The following is a 19,809-nucleotide window of genomic DNA, read 5'->3' on the forward strand; positions in this document are numbered from 1 at the left end:
CTTACTTACGAGCCCTAACCCAACAATGCAGAGTTAAAAAGTAACATTGATGTACAGTATATAGTGTATATAATTGTGTATAGTGTACATTGATGTGTATTGATGTCTATTGAAGTGTTGCTCAACTGAGAGACACAACCACTTTCAGGTGTGGCAATAGATAGTGCAGGATCAGTCAAATCGGTGAGACACAGAATAGGAATCATGGAAGCTAAAAGGGCTCTATTTCATTGTCTAGTTTTGGAGCAGATTTCCATACTATCTCAATGGTACGGGGCAGAGGCAGTCTGAGGGAGTTGGAGCAGTTCGATTTTCCACGACGGGTGAGGTTGATGAGATGGGCGCATAGTAATCAGTCACGTGCGGTCTGCCTCGGGGCTTGGTGGGAGCTTCCTGCTTGTTACCACATTACCCATGGTCCTCTGAGGAGATAACTGCCTCCTTACATCTTTATATAGAGGATCCAATAGACTGGCAACAGTAGTGGGCAGGGGGGTGGGTGGTGTGTGATGATGTATCAGGGTAATAGGCATGGCAACACAAACTAATACATTATGACAGCACACTGTTGGTCAATTAACCTTGACATTACATGTTATGTTATGCCAACAAGAGCAGCACCCCCGGTCCTTGCCCTTTCCCACTGTGGGAACAACAACAATGACAGTGCAACAATAGCTGCAAATGGGGTAGGATGAATATATAACAGAAAAAATAACTAGCTACACAAACTGGTATTTGTGGTAAGATTTACAGTATGTAAAACTAATGAGGAAGAAAGTGATTGAGTTTCGGACCAGGCCTCTGATTCCCTTCTTTGAAATGCTACTCTGGGGGTGGGTGACGTGGGAGGTAGTGTACTGGGCATCTAATTTTATTTGTTTGAACGCAAAATGGTCAAGCATCACACTGTTGATGAGGGGAGATCTCACCCTGCGCTCCATGGAGCACCCTCCTGACATGGGTTCAGGTGTGCGGGGGGGCACGCAGTTTGGTCTGAGGAGGGCTGTTCTTCCCTTCTGTATAAGCTGCGAGCTCTAAGTTCTGGTACCCCAGCCCCATCCTGCTGCCACATGGCAGGCCTACTGGCTCAGTCCAAGGCCTGGGAGAGGACTGGGACTAGAGATAGACAGAGAGAGACAGAGAAGTTTGTCTTTGCTGATCTACCTCCAGCCTAACCCCCGGGGTGCTGTCCTTTCGGAGCAGAATCTAAATGAAATAAACTACTCAGTAATTATTGTAAATAATTTTTTTAAATGTTAGCTTTCAGTCACCTGTACATCTAATTTTATTTTAAAATCCCAAACAGTCCATTTTGTAATGAGTATGAATAGCTTTTAGTGTAATACCCACAGAAACAGGTGTGAAAAAAACCCACTCATATTGACAGCCTTTGAAAATACATGTTTTTAGAAATGTCATTTTCAATATGTTTGTCTGTGTTATTTAGAGTAATGGAGGAGAGTGTGGAGACAGCAGTTATGGAGCAAAGCATTTCTAACACTGAGAGGTTCATTATTGTCCCTTGGTGTTTAGAGGGAGTGCTGGAAAATTCATTACAGCGCCTCCCGCTGAGGCCACAAGGCCCTGAGCATGATGTGGTGCGGCCCAACACAAACAGATACAGTTGCAGCAGATACACCCGTCTGAGTGTGGCCATGAGCTTTATGTGGCGCTCGCTACGGCATCACATGGCGTTCTCCACACAAGCCAATAATATCAGTAGTCTGACAACAAACTTTTAGTGGTAAACTTGAAAGAGAGAAAAGTGGGACAGTCTGCATTAATCTCCACAAACATCCTGGTGGTGGCAATGCATGCTGGGATTGCGGATGGAACTACAGCAGGTAATGGAGGAAGTAATGCTTTTAATAACATCCTCTTTGTTGTAGGTACTCCTTGGTGGGAAATAGTTATGAGACAGCGAATTAGAAATGATTCGATTTGATTTATTAGGACCCCCATTAGCCGACGCAAATGGCAACAGATAGTCTTACTGAGCACATATCAAAAAATACATTACAGACAAAAGACTATACAATTTCCATACACTACATGTTAATGCTTTGAAATGTATGTGTGTGTGCATCTATCAGTTACACATACAGTACATGTCAGTACTTACACACAAGTAGGTCACATGGGGGAGAGGCGTTGTGCCGTGTGGTGTTGCTTTATTTGTTTTTTTTTTAAACCAGGTTTGGTGGTTTAAAATAATTTTGAGAAGGGAAATGTATGAAGAAAACACTGAAGATTTTTGTAGGGATGCAATTCAACTCCATTTGAGAAACAGCCACTTCCAGCAGCAGCAGCCAACAGATGGGGCTGAAGAGGAGCTTCTGGCTTGGAGATTCATCCATGGATCTTTGTTTGTCACAAGGCATTCCACTGAGTTATACCAGAGATACAGCACAAGATGCCCGACTCTGACAACACCATGCATTCAGCTTTACCTCCAGGAGTCAAGTCTTATAGATAACCATCTATTTCTATGTAGAAATACCCACAAGGAAAAATTTGCTATGGCAATGGATTAATTCTGTTTTATTCACGCTGCCTTCTCCCCTTGAATATTCCTTATTAATGCCCTGTCCCCATCCTGGGAGTAGCTGTATTGATATTCCCTGGCACAAACACGTCAGTGGGAATTTATCAGGCTGGCAGCCATCGGCGCGGAGCCGCTCATTTTCTAGTTCTGACTGAGTGCTGGAGCAAAAACTGTAATTTAAACTCTACTATAATTGAGTGGCTTTTTGGGGGGCTGCTTGCAGATACCATCTCTGTCTGAGGTGCACCCAACAACCCCTTATTTAGTCTTTGTCCACATCACACAATGTGATAATCAGGGAGAGAGGTGGTACATGGGTTGTTACAAAGCCTAATGGGCTGGTTGCCACCATGTCATTGCCAAATACAGACAGTGAAATGAAGGAAAGACCGGGTGTTTTGGAAGGGTAACGCAACTACATTGTGAGAGTGCTGAGGCACCAGGTTAGCTGTGCTGGCTAGGATTGAGGGGTGTAGTTTAGTAGCTAAATGTGGCAGGTGGCGTATCTTCAAGCCCTCTCACGGTGAAACAGTTCTGATATGAGGGACCATTACTCTAAGGCACAGGGGACATCAGAGTTACCCCCCTCCACAGTGTCTTCATTATGGCTTCCATATGCTCCTCGGTGGTGCCAATTTCATTGGAGCACCCAATGGCTCCAACACACTTCTATGAGGAGACCAGGAAGTGTTTGTCGCTTGTCATTTGTCAATCAATGAAAGTCTATTTCTGGTCTGCTGGAGTAAAGTCCAGGGCAGCACATACTAACCACGGACTACTGTCTAAAGCTTCTTCGGCTTTATTTTCCAAAGCAAATATGTTGTTGGTTTTAAATTAGCCAGACGCTGGAGAAATCTTTCATCGCTTTCAGTCTCCCTGCGCTATGAATGTAGGACAGCATAATATGACAAGTGGCGTCATTCACGTTGGAGCTAAAGCAACAGAACCTCTCTTTTTCACGGGAGCCATTTCCTGACACGAGAATTACTTTCACATGAGCCGGTGGATTTGTCTATATTTAGGACTTGGGAGGCTGAACACAACAACGTCCACTGGATAAGTAGGTTGGGGTTTGGGATAAACAAAGGATGCTGCTGTCCCAAACTAACTGCTACTGTTCCACAGACATTACAGGCAAAGACAAGTGTCTCCTCCGGAATCACTGGGTGGAACATTTTTATATAGGAGTGATGGGCTCACAGTTGGTCAGGATTCCAACATGCTGTAGTCGTGTCTCCTGTCGGGGGAGGGTATTGATGGAGGGAAGAAACGCAGGGTGCCCAGCAATACAGACAACTTTGGAGATTGAAAAAGTTAATTTGCTTTGAGAAAACCAACAATTTTGGAAATTAGACATACTTTCCAAACACAACCCTGAAGTCAACGCCGTTTGTTTTCTTGGCACCTCAAATGCCAAATGGGTTTCTAAAAGTAGTCACAGTACTTCTGAGTAAGACCATTAGTCCCTATCCACAATCAGTCATAATGGCCACTTGTACTTTGTTGATTGCAATTAGTCGCTAAAGAACAGATCCAAGGGTGCTGTAAGGCATTTGTGAGATGTATACAGGAAGTAGCTACTCAACCAATCACCACCCTGTCACCGGGCAGGTTAGGGGACACCAACCACTAACATGACTCACGTGGGATTTTGTTGAGCTCATTCATGAACTTGTCCTTGAGCTTGGAGAAGTCCTCGCTGGATCCGGTGCCAGAGATGTCGGTAGAGTTGGCACCGACCGTGGAGGCAGTGGTGGACATCGGGGCCGCTGCCAGGGCTTCCCTTCGACTCTCAGCCATGGTGGTGTTGGGCAGCCAGGCAGAAGCTGGAGGAGAGATGGAGAAAGAGTTGAGTTTAACACACCTAATTTAATATAGCTTCCAGTGTGCATAGAATAAATAGATACAGAGAGGCAGATCGAAGGTGGAGCGAGAGAGAAAGAGAGACAGGGAGACAGAGTGAGAAAGAAAGACAAAGCAAGAGAGAGTCAGGGAAGATTAGCTGGTTGTGACAGATGCCTTCCAGGGACAGTTTTCTCTGGCCCTGCTATAGATGAGTGAGTGGATGCTCCCTCTGTATGACTAGTTGCTGGCTCAGCCTGAGTAAACACACCTTGAAACCACAATGATCTTGCAGGGTTCAACCAGCAATCCCAGGCAGATGAAGCTGGCTTTCACACCACACAATACTGTGTCCCAAATATAGGGAATAGGGTGGCATTTGGGACGTTCACAAAGCCTCTAACACCTCCACTTTTTACTTTAAGTGTGAACTTTTATGCCGTTATCTATTCTAGTCATGCAAATGGACTCCCAGGCATGTGAATGAATTGAGAGCAAATATAGTATTGCTAACATTGATCCGATTGCCTTGTAGGTTTACTAAGTGTGTTAATGGGAGAAAACATTTTATCAAATTTAGAGTGCAGCGTATTCACAGGATTAGCTGTTGCTCACTCACTTTGCAGGCATTGACAAGCCTGTTAGCATGAGGCGGTGTTGCTCACTCACTTTGCAGGCATTGACAAGCCTGTTAGCATGAGGCGGTGTTGCTCACTCACTTTGCAGGCATTGACAAGCCTGTTAGCATGAGGCGGTGTTGCTCACTCACTTTGCAGGCATTGACAAGCCTGTTAGCATGAGGCGGTGTTGCTCACTCACTTTGCAGGCATTGACAAGCCTGTTAGCATGAGGCGGAGTTGCTCACTCACTTTGCAGGCATTGACAAGCCTGTGCTTGTCAGAAGCTTCTAAAGCCATGACATCATTTTCTGGAATTTTACAAGCTGTTTAAAGGCACAGTCAACTTAGTGTATGTAAACTTCTAAACCACTGGAATTGTGATACAGTGAATTATAAGTGAAATCATCTGTCTGTAAACAATTGTTGTAAAAATGACTTGTGTCATGCACAAAGTAGATGTCCTAACCGACTTGCCAAAACTATAGTTAGTTAACAAGAACTTTGTGGAGTGGTTGAAAAACGAGTTTTAATGACTCCAACCTAAGTGTATGTAAACTTCTGACTTCAACTGTATAGGCTATTTTATAAAGGGTATACAATTGCATTGATGTATTCTAACTCAGGTTCTAGCTTGGCTTGAAACCCCCCCCCCTGAAATCTTAGCTAATTTCTATGAATGAACACAGCAATCAGTGCTTCTGTGAGCCCTTTGAATCTCCACTCTAGTTCAAAGTTCCACCTACACCTTCCTGTTCTCCCTGCCTTCCATTGTCTCCCTTTGAAAGGCAGCATCGAGGTGAGTGTGGGGGCTGAGCCGTGGAGAGGCACGACGGGCCACGACAGAGACACTTCAGTGCAGGCAGGGAGAGGACTTTCGGAATATAATGGCGCTCTCAGGAGAGAGTAGGGTATGTGGGAGGAGGCATCTTCTCTTCTATTGGAGATAGGATTGATCCCGTGGGAAGGAATGGAGGGCATGTATTGTATTGTAGGCTTCAGGCGTGATGTTTTCATGTTCGTCCACGTCAAACTCCAATCCGAAGGGCCCTAATGCACACCTGCTAAAGTTTCCCGCTCTCCTAACAGGCGTGAGTGAGTCATAGGCTGAACAAAGGAGCTCCATCAAAGGGCTGTAATTACAAGAAACCCTGAGCAGAAAACAGCCCCATTTAGGAGCACATTTGCATTGTGGGAACAAGAGAGACAATCTATCCACTTAGAGGCCAGATCAGGGTGGCGGGGCTGTCATTAAAGAGAACATCCGACACTTTGGAACATTAGGGAGATCTTTGTGACACGCCCTGATGTTTGGTGGCGCCCCCCTTTTGGGCCCCTGTGAAGAGTACAGACCCACCTACCAGGGGAATGACCCATATAGCCACTTTGTCCTCAGCACAAAGGACCTAGGCCTAGATGCTAAACTGAAGTGACAGAGCTGAAACAAGTCATTTATCTATTTGCTCTCAGTGCATTTCTTATTCATATGCCCAGTTACTCAAAGAGACGTAGCGGCTGATGTCGAGACTCAGAGACGTGATCAGATCATTTTGTTCCTCTGTTCTCTCTCAAGGTCAAAGCACCAAGTGATGGATGCTATTGGATCTTTGCCTATGAACAGGCTCTTAGAGAATGAGTGGCTATGGGCTACATGATGTGGTAACTATGTAGTACAAGAGGTGATGTCACTGTTGTATTAATGCTTCACCTCTGATGCTTTATAGAAAGACAAATGATCATCAAATGCTTAATGAATTGACTAACTTGGGCCTAGCTTTAGGCAGCCATTTTAATGTTCTCTATGAGCAGGTGGTCACATATAAAGTGTAAAACACCTTGGATCATTGTGACATTAATGTCAAATGCATTATGCTTGGAGAGAGAAGGTTCTCAGGCCTACTGTGAGTCGGAGACCATCCACAGAGACAGTGATGCTTCTCATTTCAAGGATCAGCCCAGAATATTAGGGTTATTCTATCTCAAATTCTATGTATACTTGTATAAACAAGTCTCGTATAGAGGCTGAAGACCCTTGTGTGGCAGGTGACCAACTTGAACATGGAGTAGCATTCTGTTCTGGCTGGCTGGCAGCTCATTTGCCTCTATGACCTTTTCCCCTTTCCATGGTCTGTCATCGCCATAGCAATCTCCGTTTCAACAGTAAGTCAATACCTGCCCTTTCAATTGCCTTTATTATAAACCAACTTCAAGCCAAAGCTAAATAATACATCACAGAGAGCATGTTAAATGATGCATGCCGATAAAATTCAGAAATGCGCTTTTAACACATAGCGTCAATTTTGTCATAATGAGACCACTTCCTCTCACAGCCATGCACCAGCATGCCCACTCTGTTCCACTGCTGAGGCAACACGTCAAATGTACCTAGTCTGTCAGATACAAGGCCAGCTAAAATATCAGGACACCAAAGCCTGGAAATCTCTCAAATCAACATGCCAAACAAAGATGGAGGATAATGGATTCAGGATAGTGGACAGATTGAAACACAACCAGCTGCTTTTCACTTTCAGTCGTTTTCCTCTAAGCACCTGAGGAAGCACAACGAGTCTGAGTTTCTACTTCCCCTCTTCCATCTCAAAAGCTCATCCCTCTCGAGGTGTGCCATGCAGGTGTAAAAGCCCTACCCAATTACAGGACGGCCAGATGGCTTAGCAGGGCCCCCATCACACCCTGCGCCTGGATAGCGGTGCCCACAGACCAGACCAACTCCTCCCCACTACCCAGCCAGACTTACTCTAACTGGGTCAGCTCCCTCCCTCCATGCCCAAAACCCTCACATGGCCCTCTCCCAGGTGCAACACTGGCAATGCTGTTTATCTCTTCCTCTTTCTCTGTCCCTGTATATTGCTTGAGAAAGATAGATATAGAGATACTGTAGAATTATTACTACTAGAAACATGTTCTTTAAGCTACCATCAAGGTTTAGGTTTGGAAAGAGTGCTGCTTTCATTCCGAACCTGTTCTCCTGCAGGTTTCCCAATTTTTTGCCAGGACTCTCAGCGGGCAGAGTGTTTTGGACCGTGCTGTTTGAGGAAATTACAAGGCTGCCAAATCAGCCGGGCTCTAAATCCATTGGAGATGAGAGGGAAAGCTGAAGCCAGGGAAGCCAGAGCGATGAGTATTACCGTCAATTTCATCAGAGAGGACTCAAAAAGTTGACTTTCAAGTGAAGGACATGAAAAAGAATGGGAGGAATATCCAACGACAGTGCACCTTATGTGTAGAATCCATGAGTTAACTAGCCAGTTCATGTTTAATTATGTCCATTTAGCGAATAGTTAAATGTTAGGGCTAGGCCCCTTTTTTCTCAATTTCCACCTGAATGATGTGCCCAAAGTAAACTGCCTGTTACTCAGGCCCTGAAGCCAGGATATGCAAATAATTGGTACCATCGGAAATAAAACACTTTGAAGTTTGTATAAATGTTAAAATAATGTAGGAGAATATAACACAATAGATATGGTAGGAGAAAATCCAAAGAAAAACCAACCAGAATTATTTTGAGAGAGAGCATGCTCTTCCAATGGCAAGTATAAGGGCATACTCAATTCTAGCTCCCAGGATGCAACTCCTATGGCTTCCACTGGGTCTATGTTCAAGGTTTCAGGCTTGAAGATTTTCAAAAAGTATGTGAATATTTAATCGCTATTTTGATGTGGGGCGCCGTCCTCAAACAATCGCATGGCATGTTTTCGCTGTAATAGCTACTGTAAATCAGACAGTGCAGTTAGATTAACAAGAATTTAAGCTTTCAACCGATATAAGACGCTTGTATGTACCTAAAAGTTTAATATCCATAATTTCTATGATTATTTATTTGAATTGCGCGCCCTCCAGTTTCACCGGAAGTTGTCCCGCTAGCAAGACGCTTATCCCTGAGAGGTTAAATGTCAACTGCTAATTGTCACAAACGATTCAGTAGCCACTACATGTCATTGTAGTCAATGAAATTGAACGATGCATTGAGTCGAGTGATCTTATTTTGGACCATATACCATATAACTTTTTCTTTGTGACTTGATGGGATAAAGTCATTTTGCTGCAGGGAGAGGCTTGTTAGGTTAACTTGATAACCGCTTATGAAGGAAGAAAGAGAGACACAATTGAAGTACTACTGTCATCCATCCCCATTGCAGATTAAAAACCTCCCAAAAAGGGTTCCAAAACAATTCCCCAAAATGGTGGTTTAAAACCACTCACTCAGTATTCGAGGTGCATGTAGAGCGAAGCCATTTCAGAACGACATCCAAACGCTGGACTGCAAAATGTAAACTGTGCTGCCATATCCAAGAATGAAGGAACTTAAATGTATTGAAAGATGAAGGACGACAATAAACTATTTGAAGTTGAATCATTAAATTGAAAGTTGTCTAAAACCTATCATCCACTGGAGACAGAGAGAGCACTTGACCCAAAATGACTGCTTTGCTTAGGTTGTAAATCAAATCAAATGTTATTTGTCACATGCGCCGAATACAACTGGTGTAGACTTTACCGGGAAATGATTGCTTACGAGCTTTTCCCTATGATGCAGAGAAATGAGCTGCGTATATACAGGGAGTACCAGTACCAGATCAATGTGGAGCTATATACAGGGAGTACCAGTACCAGATCAATGTGGAGCTATATACAGGGAGTACCAGTACCAGATCAATGTGGAGCTATATACAGGGAGTACCAGTACCAGATCAATGTGGAGCTATATACAGGGAGTACCAGTACCAGATCAATGTGGAGCTATATACAGGGAGTACCAGTACCAGATCAATGTACAGAGGTATGAGGTATTTGAGATAGATACATGAAGGCAGGGTGAAGTGACTAGGCATCAGGATAGATAATAATAAGGTATTTGAGGTAGATATGTACATGAAGTAAAGTGACTAGGCATCAGGATAGATAATAATAAGGTATTTGAGGTAGATATGAACATGAAGTAAAGTGACTAGGTATCAGGATAGATAATAATAAGGTATTTGAGGTAGATATGAACATGAAGTAAAGTGACTAGGCATCAGGATAGATAATAATAAGGTATTTGAGGTAGATATGTACATGAAGGCAGGATAAAGTGACTAAGCATCAGGATAGATAATAATAAGGTATTTGAGGTAGATATGTACATGAAGTAAAGTGACTAGGCATCAGGATAGATAATAATAAGGTATTTGAGGTAGATATGAACATGAAGGCAGGATAAAGTGACTAGGCATCAGGATAGATAATAATAAGGTATTTGAGGTAGATATGTACATGAAGGCAGGATAAAGTGACTAAGCATCAGGATAGATAATAATAAGGTATTTGAGGTAGATATGTACATGAAGTAAAGTGACTAGGCATCAGGATAGATAATAATAAGGTATTTGAGGTAGATATGTACATGAAGGCAGGATAAAGTGACTAGGCATCAGGATAGATAATAATAAGGTATTTGAGGTAGATATGTACATGAAGGCAGGATAAAGTGACTAAGCATCAGGATAGATAATAATAAGGTATTTGAGGTAGATATGTACATGAAGTAAAGTGACTAGGCATCAGGATAGATAATAATAAGGTATTTGAGGTAGATATGTACATGAAGGCAGGATAAAGTGACTAGACATCAGGATAGATAATAATAAGGTATTTGAGGTAGATATGAACATGAAGTAAAGTGACTAGGCATCAGGATAGATAATAACAAGGTATTTGAGGTAGATATGTACATGAAGTAAAGTGACTAGGCATCAGGATAGATAATAATAAGGTATTTGAGGTAGATATGTACATGAAGGCAGGATAAAGTGACTAGGCATCAGGATAGATGATAATAAGGTATTTGAGGTAGATATGTACATGAAGGCAGGATAAAGTGACTAGGCATCAGGATAGATAATAATAAGGTATTTGAGGTAGATATGTACATGAAGGCAGGATAAAGTGACTAGGCATCAGGATAGATGATAATAAGGTATTTGAGGTAGATATGTACATGAAGAAAAGTGACTAGGCATCAGGATAGATAATAATACGAGTAAATAAAGAACAGAGTAGCAGCAACAAATGATGAGTGTAAAAGTGTTTGTCTGTAAGTGTGCCTGTGTGTGTAATGTGTATGTATGTATGTGTGTTAATGTTGTGTCAGTCTGCGTGTGTGTGTTATGTGTGTGTGCGTATGCGTATGTAGAGTATGTGAATGTGTGTGGATTTTTTGTGGGATTGTCAATATAGTGTGTGTGTGAGTGAGTGTGTATATGGTGTGTATATATCAAGGGTTCACAAACCTTTCTGCACACAACCCCAAATTGACACTAGAAAACGCAGGGGACCCCAATTAAAGAAATTATATTCCCTCAGTTTTGGGTCTGTTATGCCGTGCCGAATCAAAGTAATGACATGAAAGCGCATTAGAGGCCCTTAGTTGACACTAAAAGTTTGTATTTTATACTCATTTGAAGAAATATTTTGTCATTTGTTTGATAAGATTACAGATTTTCTAAGTGGACCCCATTTCAATTTCAGAAGACCCCGACAAGTTTGGAAAACACTAGTATATATAGTCTAGTGAGTGTGTATGTGGTGTGTATATGTAGTCTAGTGAGTGTGTATGTGGTGTGTATATGTAGTCTAGTGAGTGTGTATATGGTGTGTATATATAGTCTAGTGAGTGTGTATACAGTATGGTGTGTATATGTAGTCGAGTGAGTGTGTATATGGTGTGTATATATAGTCTAGTGAGTGTGTATACAGTATGGTGTGCATATGTAGTCTAGTGAGTGTGTATGTGGTGTGTATATGTAGTCTAGTGAGTGTGTATACAGTATGGTGTGTATATGTAGTCGAGTGAGTGTGTATATGGTGTGTATATATAGTCTAGTGAGTGTGTATATGTAGTCTAGTGAGTGTGTATATGGTGTGTATATGTAGTCTAGTGAGTGTGTATATGGTGTGTATATGTAGTCTAGTGAGTGTGTATATGGTGTGTATATATCGTCTAGTGAGTGTGTATACAGTATGGTGTGTATATATAGTCGAGTGAGTGTGTATATGGTGTGTATATATAGTCTAGTGAGTGTGTATATGGTGTGTATATGTAGTCTAGTGAGTGTGTATATGTAGTCTACTGAGTGTGTATATGGTGTGTATATGTAGTCTAGTGAGTGTGTATATGGTGTGTATATGTAGTCTAGTGAGTGTGTATATGGTGTTTATATAGTCTAGTGGGTGTGTATATGGTGTGTATATGTAGTCTAGGGAGGTTGTATATGGTGTGTATATATAGTCTAGTGAGTGTGTATATGGTGTGTATATGTAGTCTAGTGAGTGTGTATATGGTGTGTATATGTAGTCTAGTGAGTGTGTATATGGTGTTTATATAGTCTAGTGGGTGTGCATACGGTCAGTGCAAGATAGAGTCAGTGCAGCTAGTTCAGGTACCATTATTTGACTATTTAGCAGTCTGGCTATTTAGCAATCTTATGGCTTAGGGGTAGAAGCTGTCTAGGAGCCTGTTGGTAAGCGGGAAGGCAATAATAGTGTTGTAATTGTTTTGTCAAAGAACAGATGAGAGAAAGAGAGAGAGAGAAAGAGAGAGAGAGAGAGAGAAAGAGAGAGAGAAAGAGAGAGAAAGAGAGAGAGCGAGAGCGAGTGTTTGGGATAAATGCTCCAGCCGGGATCGATAGTTTGAATCAATGGGAGAAAGTGCTTTTACTACACACCAATACAGAGGAGGGGCCCAGGGCTCTTCAGTCTGATGTCTGTCTGTTATGGTGGAGGAAGGTAGTGACAAAAAGTCTAGCTCCAACAGACTCACTTTATATAACTACTGTATGAATCCACTTGACCATCTATTGCAGCGCTTCTTAACACCCATTAGCTACAGTCCGACTGCGACTGTGCAGCCGTCCATAATTTCTCTGCCCTCAACAGGTGTTTGTTGGTTTCAAATTCATTCCCATTTTGATTACATTTGAAAGCTCAGGACATTCCGACCATTTAAAGTAATCCTCGGCGAGACACTTGCAATTGCTTTACAGACACGGATAAATGAATAATCAGAGTGAGAACACTGGTTTTGATCTGAGGGGAACACTAACGGAACACTAACAGTGTAATTACAATAAATTAAATTAAATGAAATAAACCAAATTAAAGCCTGTGTTTGCGTGCATAAATAGGCTAGAGACAGGTGGCACCACATCAAACAATTAAGTTCACTATATTAAATCGGGGAGATATTCATCTGGAACATACCAATTAAAAATATTAAAGTAATGCCCCTGCTTCAAAACCCATTCCATTAATGTGTGGATAGCTCGCCTGCATGATCAAACAACACAATGGTTTTAGTGCTATCTTCAAGGAAACAGGGGGACGTGACAAAAAGTTGTGTATTTCAGAGTTCTACTTCATCCAAGGCTTTATTACCACCTAGAGAGGAAGCTTTGAAAATACAAGAAAGTATAAACAACAGATTACTGCTCACTTTGATTCAAGGTGCGGTACATTTCCCCCCTACATTCTTTAGATACATGTACTGTATTCACTATCACTTGAGCTGAGTGAACGGGAAACATAACATGGCCATGTACTAAATATTGATGGTATATATCCCTACTGGCGTTTCATCATTACAGAATTGCTTGAAAAGTGTGTATCTTGAATTAGGCTTTTTTTTTTCAAACAGTTTCAGACATTTCTTTGGAGGCCAGTTTGGACAGCTGACATGCGGTGCAGACAGAGGCACTTGATGGGGCATTGGTGGACAAGCTGCCAGTCAAAAACTGGAAGGATACTAATTTATTAGAGGATGGTCTGATGACACTCGCCCACACACTTGCGCACACACAGACATACACAGGTGCCCACACACACACACACACACACACACACACACACACACACACACACACACACACACACACACACACTGCACTTATCTGGTGTATGTGACAATAAAAATGTGTTTGGGAGGTCTGGTGGGGGATGGACTGTCAATTACGAACGGCAGTCCGTCAAGCCAGCCTCTTCATAAGTGCCAATTAGATTCAGGGACCGTGGGAGGACAGGAAAAAAACAAAGTCCCCCTAAATTTGTATCTAACGGCCTTGGACAGATGATGTTTAGCAACCATGATCAGACACACAGACATGCACATACATACACACACACATGCAGGCATACACACACACACACACACACACACACACACACACACACACACACACACACACACACACACACACACACACACACACACACACACACACACACTGCACCTATCTGGTGTATGTGACAATAAAAATGTGTTTGGGAGGTCTGGTGGGGGATGGACTGTCAATTACGAACGGCAGTCCGTCAAGCCAGCCTCTTCATAAGTGCCAATTAGATTCAGGGACCGTGGGAGGACAGGAAAAAAACAAAGTCCCCCTAAATTTGTATCTAACGGCCTTGGACAGATGATGTTTAGCAACCATGATCAGACACACAGACATGCACATACATACACACACACATGCAGGCATACACACACACACACACACACACACACACACACACACACACACACACACACACACACACACACACACACACACACACACACACACACAGGTATGTGCAGCCACACACACACACATACACATGCGCACACACACACACACACACACACACAGGTACGCGCACACACATACACACACACACACACAGGTATGCGCACACACACAGGTATGCATGCACACACACACACACACACACACACACACACACACACACACACACACACAGACACACACACACACACACAGGTAGGTACACACACACAGGTACACACACACAGGTAGGTACACACACACACACACACACACACACACACACACACACACACACACACACACACACACACACACACACACACACACACACACACAGGTATGCGCACACACACACCGTTTCTTGTCTACTGTAAGTAATAAGTGGTGCAAATTATTCAGCCTGCTGCAAGAGGAGATACGAGCAGTGTGAGTAGAAAGCCCAGAGCCCAGCTCCCTCCCTGTCCAGCATGGGTCTTTACTCATCTGCAGGCAATCTCTAGGGGTAATGGAACTGGAAAAAGTGATTAACCCCGCTTTGCGGCGAGGCAGGGACAGCTCTATTAAGCCAATGCAGAAAGATCCCCCGTTTTCAATTACTGCAAAGGAGCAGAGGAAAGGTCTATGAAGGAGAAATAAGGCCTTAAAAACAGGCAGTCGTGTTGGTCAGAACCTGACGGAGAAGGGTTTAAGTTGGCCTCAAAACCTCCCTCTGTTATCTTCCAATCCAGTTCCTCCCAGTCACCCCCCTGGTCCTATTCATCTCACTAATATTGGAATGTCTGTGTCTCGGGGTGCCTGAAACATGAGCCTGTCAGCTAGGGGCTAAGCAGGGCTCTGAGTCCTCCTGGGGTTGGGGTGAGGAGGAGAGCCCTGGGGGGATCTAGGAGTCTAGCCAAGCTTGGATGGACTTAGGTGTTTGGGTAAAGCCACTTGCTTTCTCAGGAAAAATGGCCCCATACAGTAACATAGCATGGGGTATTGCGCTGTAATACTCCTAAATACACAACAGTGCTAGAGCGTGTGTCTGGTGTGTCAGTCATCCAGGGATTATCTCATTTTGGACCATTAGGCTCCATTACTTACACTCTGCTTTTAAAACTGGGACAGTCCATTGTTTTGTTTAGGTTGTCCACCCTCGCTACTACGCTTTCATGTAGAACAGAAGGAAGAGATGATGAGTAGTCTGGAAGCCTGAATAACTCTCCTCTCTATAGGAGACACAGGACAGACCCGGTCTCCTACCAGCCCCTCAATGCTACCCTTTACTACCCCTGGTTGCATGCAAGGCTTGCTGGGCGGTGGGAGGAGGCAGCTGGGGGTGTTTGGGGACCCATATTAATATAGACAGCCCTTGTGGAGAACGGTGTCTGTTGGAATCAGGCTGATGTGGGAGGAATGGAGGGGAGAGGGACAGGGGGTAAGGGACTGCATGTAAACAGGTGAGTCGTACGGTCAAGAGGGGGCTATTTGCTCAGAACACTGCCCGGGCCGAGAGCACCCCACTGGGAAATCTGCCCGGCGACCGAAGACCACTGGAGGCGTGACGCTGTGAGAGAATAGAAGAGAAGTGGGGAGTGATTGACAGGACTCTAATGGTCAAGGAGTTAGACTGACCCCTCTGGGGGAGTTCCAGCCGGAGGTTTGAGAGGGTGGGCAGGCGTGATGGACTTCATGGGGTGTCTGAGAGGGCATGACCTGGAGGAGGATTTTATATTTTCATCGTTCACTTCTGTTCACTCTCTCTATTTTTGGACTACAATATTGGAAAAACAGGGTATTTTTTCTGTGCAGACAGATTCCCCCTGTCAAGTTATGTTCTATTTTTGCAGGTGGACGAAAGTGACTGAATCTGGACGTGAAGTGTTACTTCACACAGAAAGAGAAAAAAGAGAGACGGAAAGAGCAAAGAAAGTGAGAGAGGGAAGCAATAGCTAACGTAATTCCCTCCTCCTCTCCCTCCCTCTCCTCCCTCTCACTTCCCCCGCCGTACCCAGACTCCCACAAGGCTCAGCCACAGAGATCACAAGTGACAAGGTCTAGTAAAGCGTGATCAGGAAGAACATGTTGCATATTAAAACATACTTGTAGGTAGAGGGAACCCAATGACCCAAACACCAACTCAAGCATGGTATAAGAAGCTCCACATTGTTACATTTGTGACAGGAACACTTCCTTCGCACGCACACACACACGCACACACCATTGGGGGATTTCCATTGGGGGATTTCAGACTTGTTAGTTGCAGTCAGGTCAGGGCATGTATCCACAAAGCATCTCAGAATAGGAGTGCTGATCTAGGATCAGTTTAGCCTTTTAGATAATAATGAATAATATTATATGGACTTATTCTAGATCAGCATTCCTACTGTGAGATGCTGTGTGACTTCGGCTTACACAAGCAGTGATGCAGGACAGAAACTCCACACCCATGGTACTGCACTCAGTCATGGATACTGTCAACCAATCTGCCGTTTACAGGAAGTTACCCACAACACGTTGTTCCATATGCTACAAATCAGGCACCAGGTGGAATGAACGGTTCCCCAAAAGTTACGAGAACTTGTAGAGAGTGGCGAGAACTTGCTGTGAGAAATTGTAGAGAGTGGCGAGAAATTGTAGAGAGTGGCGAGAACTTGTTGTGAGAACTTGTAGAGAGTGGCGAGAACTTGTTGTGAGAAATTGTAGAGAGTGGCGAGAAATTGTAGAGAATGGCAAGAACTTGTTGTGAGAACTTGTAGAGAGTGGCGAGAACTTGTAGAGAGTGGCGAGAACTTGTTGTGAGAACTTGTAGAGAGTGGCGAGAACTTGTAGAGAGTGGCTAGAACTTGTTGTGAGAACTTGTTGTGAGAACTTGTAGAGAGTGGCGAGAACTTGTTGTGAGAACTTGTAGAGAGTGGCTAGAACTTGCTGTGAGAACTTGTAGAGAGTGGCGAGAACTTGTTGTGAGAACTTGTAGAGAGTGGCTAGAACTTGTTGTGAGAACTTGTAGAGAGTGGCGAGAACTTGTTGTGAGAACTTGTAGAGAGTGGCAAGAACTTGTTGTGAGAACTTGTAGAGAGTGGCGAGAACTTGTTGTGAGAACTTGTAGAGAGTGACTAGAACTTGTTGTGAGAACTTGTAGAGAGTGGCGAGAACTTGTTGTGAGAACTTGTAGAGAGTGGCGAGAACTTGTAGAGAGTGGCTAGAACTTGTTGTGAGAACTTGTTGTGAGAACTTGTAGAGAGTGGCGAGAACTTGTTGTGAGAACTTGTAGAGAGAGTGGCTAGAACTTGTTGTGAGAACTTGTAGAGAGTGGCGAGAACTTGTTGTGAGAACTTGTAGAGAGTGGCTAGAACTTGTTGTGAGAACTTGTAGAGAGTGGCGAGAACTTGTTGTGAGAACTTGTAGAGAGTGGCGAGAACTTGTTGTGAGAACTTGTAGAGAGTGGCGAGAACTTGTTGTGAGAACTTGTAGAGAGTTGTGAGAACTTGTTGACAGTGCTCTGTTTGGCATTTTCCGTGGTCCCGTGTCGAGAGAGATGTCATCCGAGCTGTTGATTTTTCTCACAAACAGACACCCATCTAAGCTCTCTGCCTTACCTAAACTCGGTATACACACACACGTAATTGTTTGTACGTGTGCCTGTGTGTGTGCGCCCAGTGTGTGTGTGAGCATGCAAATCTCTATGTGTGTGTGTGTGTGTGTGTGTGTGTGTGTGTGTATGCCTGCATGTGTGTGTGTATGCCTGCATGTGTGTGTGTGTATGTGCATGTCTGTATGTCTGATCATGGTTGCTAAACATCATCTGTCCAAGGCCGTTAGATACAAATTTAGGGGGACTTTTTTTCCTGTCCTCCCACGGTCCCTGAATCTAATTGGCACTTATGGAATTGACGTCCATCCCCCACCAGACCTCCCAAACATATGCCCACTTCCCCCCACCTTACTTCCTCCACGGCGCCGCATCATTTCCTCCATGGAAACTGTGAGCGTCATACAGCTGTCCTGTCACTGTGCATGCCTTTGACAGCCTGTCCACCCATCATCAACAGAGCTACAGTGCGAAGGGGTATGATTAGGTGGTGACAAATAACACCCTGATCTGATCCTCAAATGTGTCACTGATCTGACATTTTGTGGCAGGCTTTCTCATGAAGGATAGATTAGATTAGCGATGAGGGAGGGAAGGAGGGAGAGTGGCAGCTGGAGGGAGAGAAGGGGAGAAAGGGACAAGATAATAGAAACAGGGAGAGAAAGGTAAAGAAGGTGAAAGACAGATCGGGAAGGTACGGTATAAGAAAGGAACAGAAGGTGAGAGGAAGATGGCTGGATTGGTAATTGGAGTTCCTTCTGGTGGCTCTCTCTCCAGTCCCCTGACGTTTATGGGCACGTCAGGAGTGATGCAGTGTGCTGCTGGACTGCCTGTGGATTCAATGTTCCTCTTATCAGCCGGTGTGGCACTCTTTCACTCAATCTCTACCTGCATCTGTCTTCACCTCTTTCTATCCCTCACTTTAAATCTCACTCTCTTTCTCTCAATCCCCCTCTCTCTTCCTCTCAATCCCCCTCTCTCTTCTTCTCAATCTCCCTGTCTCTTTCTCTCTATCTCCCTGTCTCTTTCTCTCTATCTCCATGTCTCTTTCTCTCAATCTCCCTGTCTCTTTATCTCTATCTCCCTGTCTCTTTCTCTCAATCTCCCTGTCTCTTTCTCTCAATCTCCCTGTCTCTTTCTCTCTATCTCCCTGTCTCTTTCTCTCTATCTCCCTGTCTCTTTCTCTCTATCTCCCTGTCTCTTTCTCTCAATATCCCTGTCTCTTTCTCTCAATCTCCATGACTCTTTCTCTCAATCTCCCTCTCTCTACCTCTCAATCCCCCTCTCTCTTTCTCTCAATCCCCATCTCTCTTTCTCTCAATCCCCATCTCTCTTTCTCTCAATCCCCATCTCTCTTTCTCTCAATCTCCCTGTCTCTTTCTCTCAATCTCCCTGTCTCTTTCTCTCAATCTCCCTGTCTTTCTCTCAATATCCCTCTCTCTACCTCTCAATCTCCCTCTCTCTTTCTCTCAGTTGCCCTCTCTCTTTCTCTCTCTCTCTCAATCTTCCTCTCTCTTCCTCCCATTATCCCAACATACTGAGGATCTAACATTCTATATGATGTTACATGATGTTTCTCCTACTGTATACTGAGGATCTAACATTCTATATGATGTTACATGATTTTTATCC

At 43.8% G+C, this 19,809-nt stretch overlaps 1 protein-coding gene across 6 annotated transcripts in view; it reads right to left on the minus strand.

Moving 5' to 3' along the window:
* LOC139378529 (synaptotagmin-1-like) overlaps positions 1 to 19,809 on the minus strand; it is a 200,693-nt gene that overhangs the window by 43,268 nt on the left and 137,616 nt on the right. For all 6 annotated transcript variants that reach the window (XM_071120785.1, XM_071120783.1, XM_071120784.1 and 3 more), the window contains one exon: positions 4,192 to 4,374. In XM_071120785.1, the coding sequence (XP_070976886.1) occupies positions 4,192 to 4,348 (157 nt within the window). In that variant the 5' untranslated portion in view covers positions 4,349 to 4,374. The remainder of the gene's footprint in view (positions 1 to 4,191; positions 4,375 to 19,809) is intronic.

This window comes from Oncorhynchus clarkii, chromosome 21 (genome assembly GCF_045791955.1).
Source record: "Oncorhynchus clarkii lewisi isolate Uvic-CL-2024 chromosome 21, UVic_Ocla_1.0, whole genome shotgun sequence".
Lineage (NCBI taxonomy): Eukaryota > Metazoa > Chordata > Actinopteri > Salmoniformes > Salmonidae > Oncorhynchus > Oncorhynchus clarkii.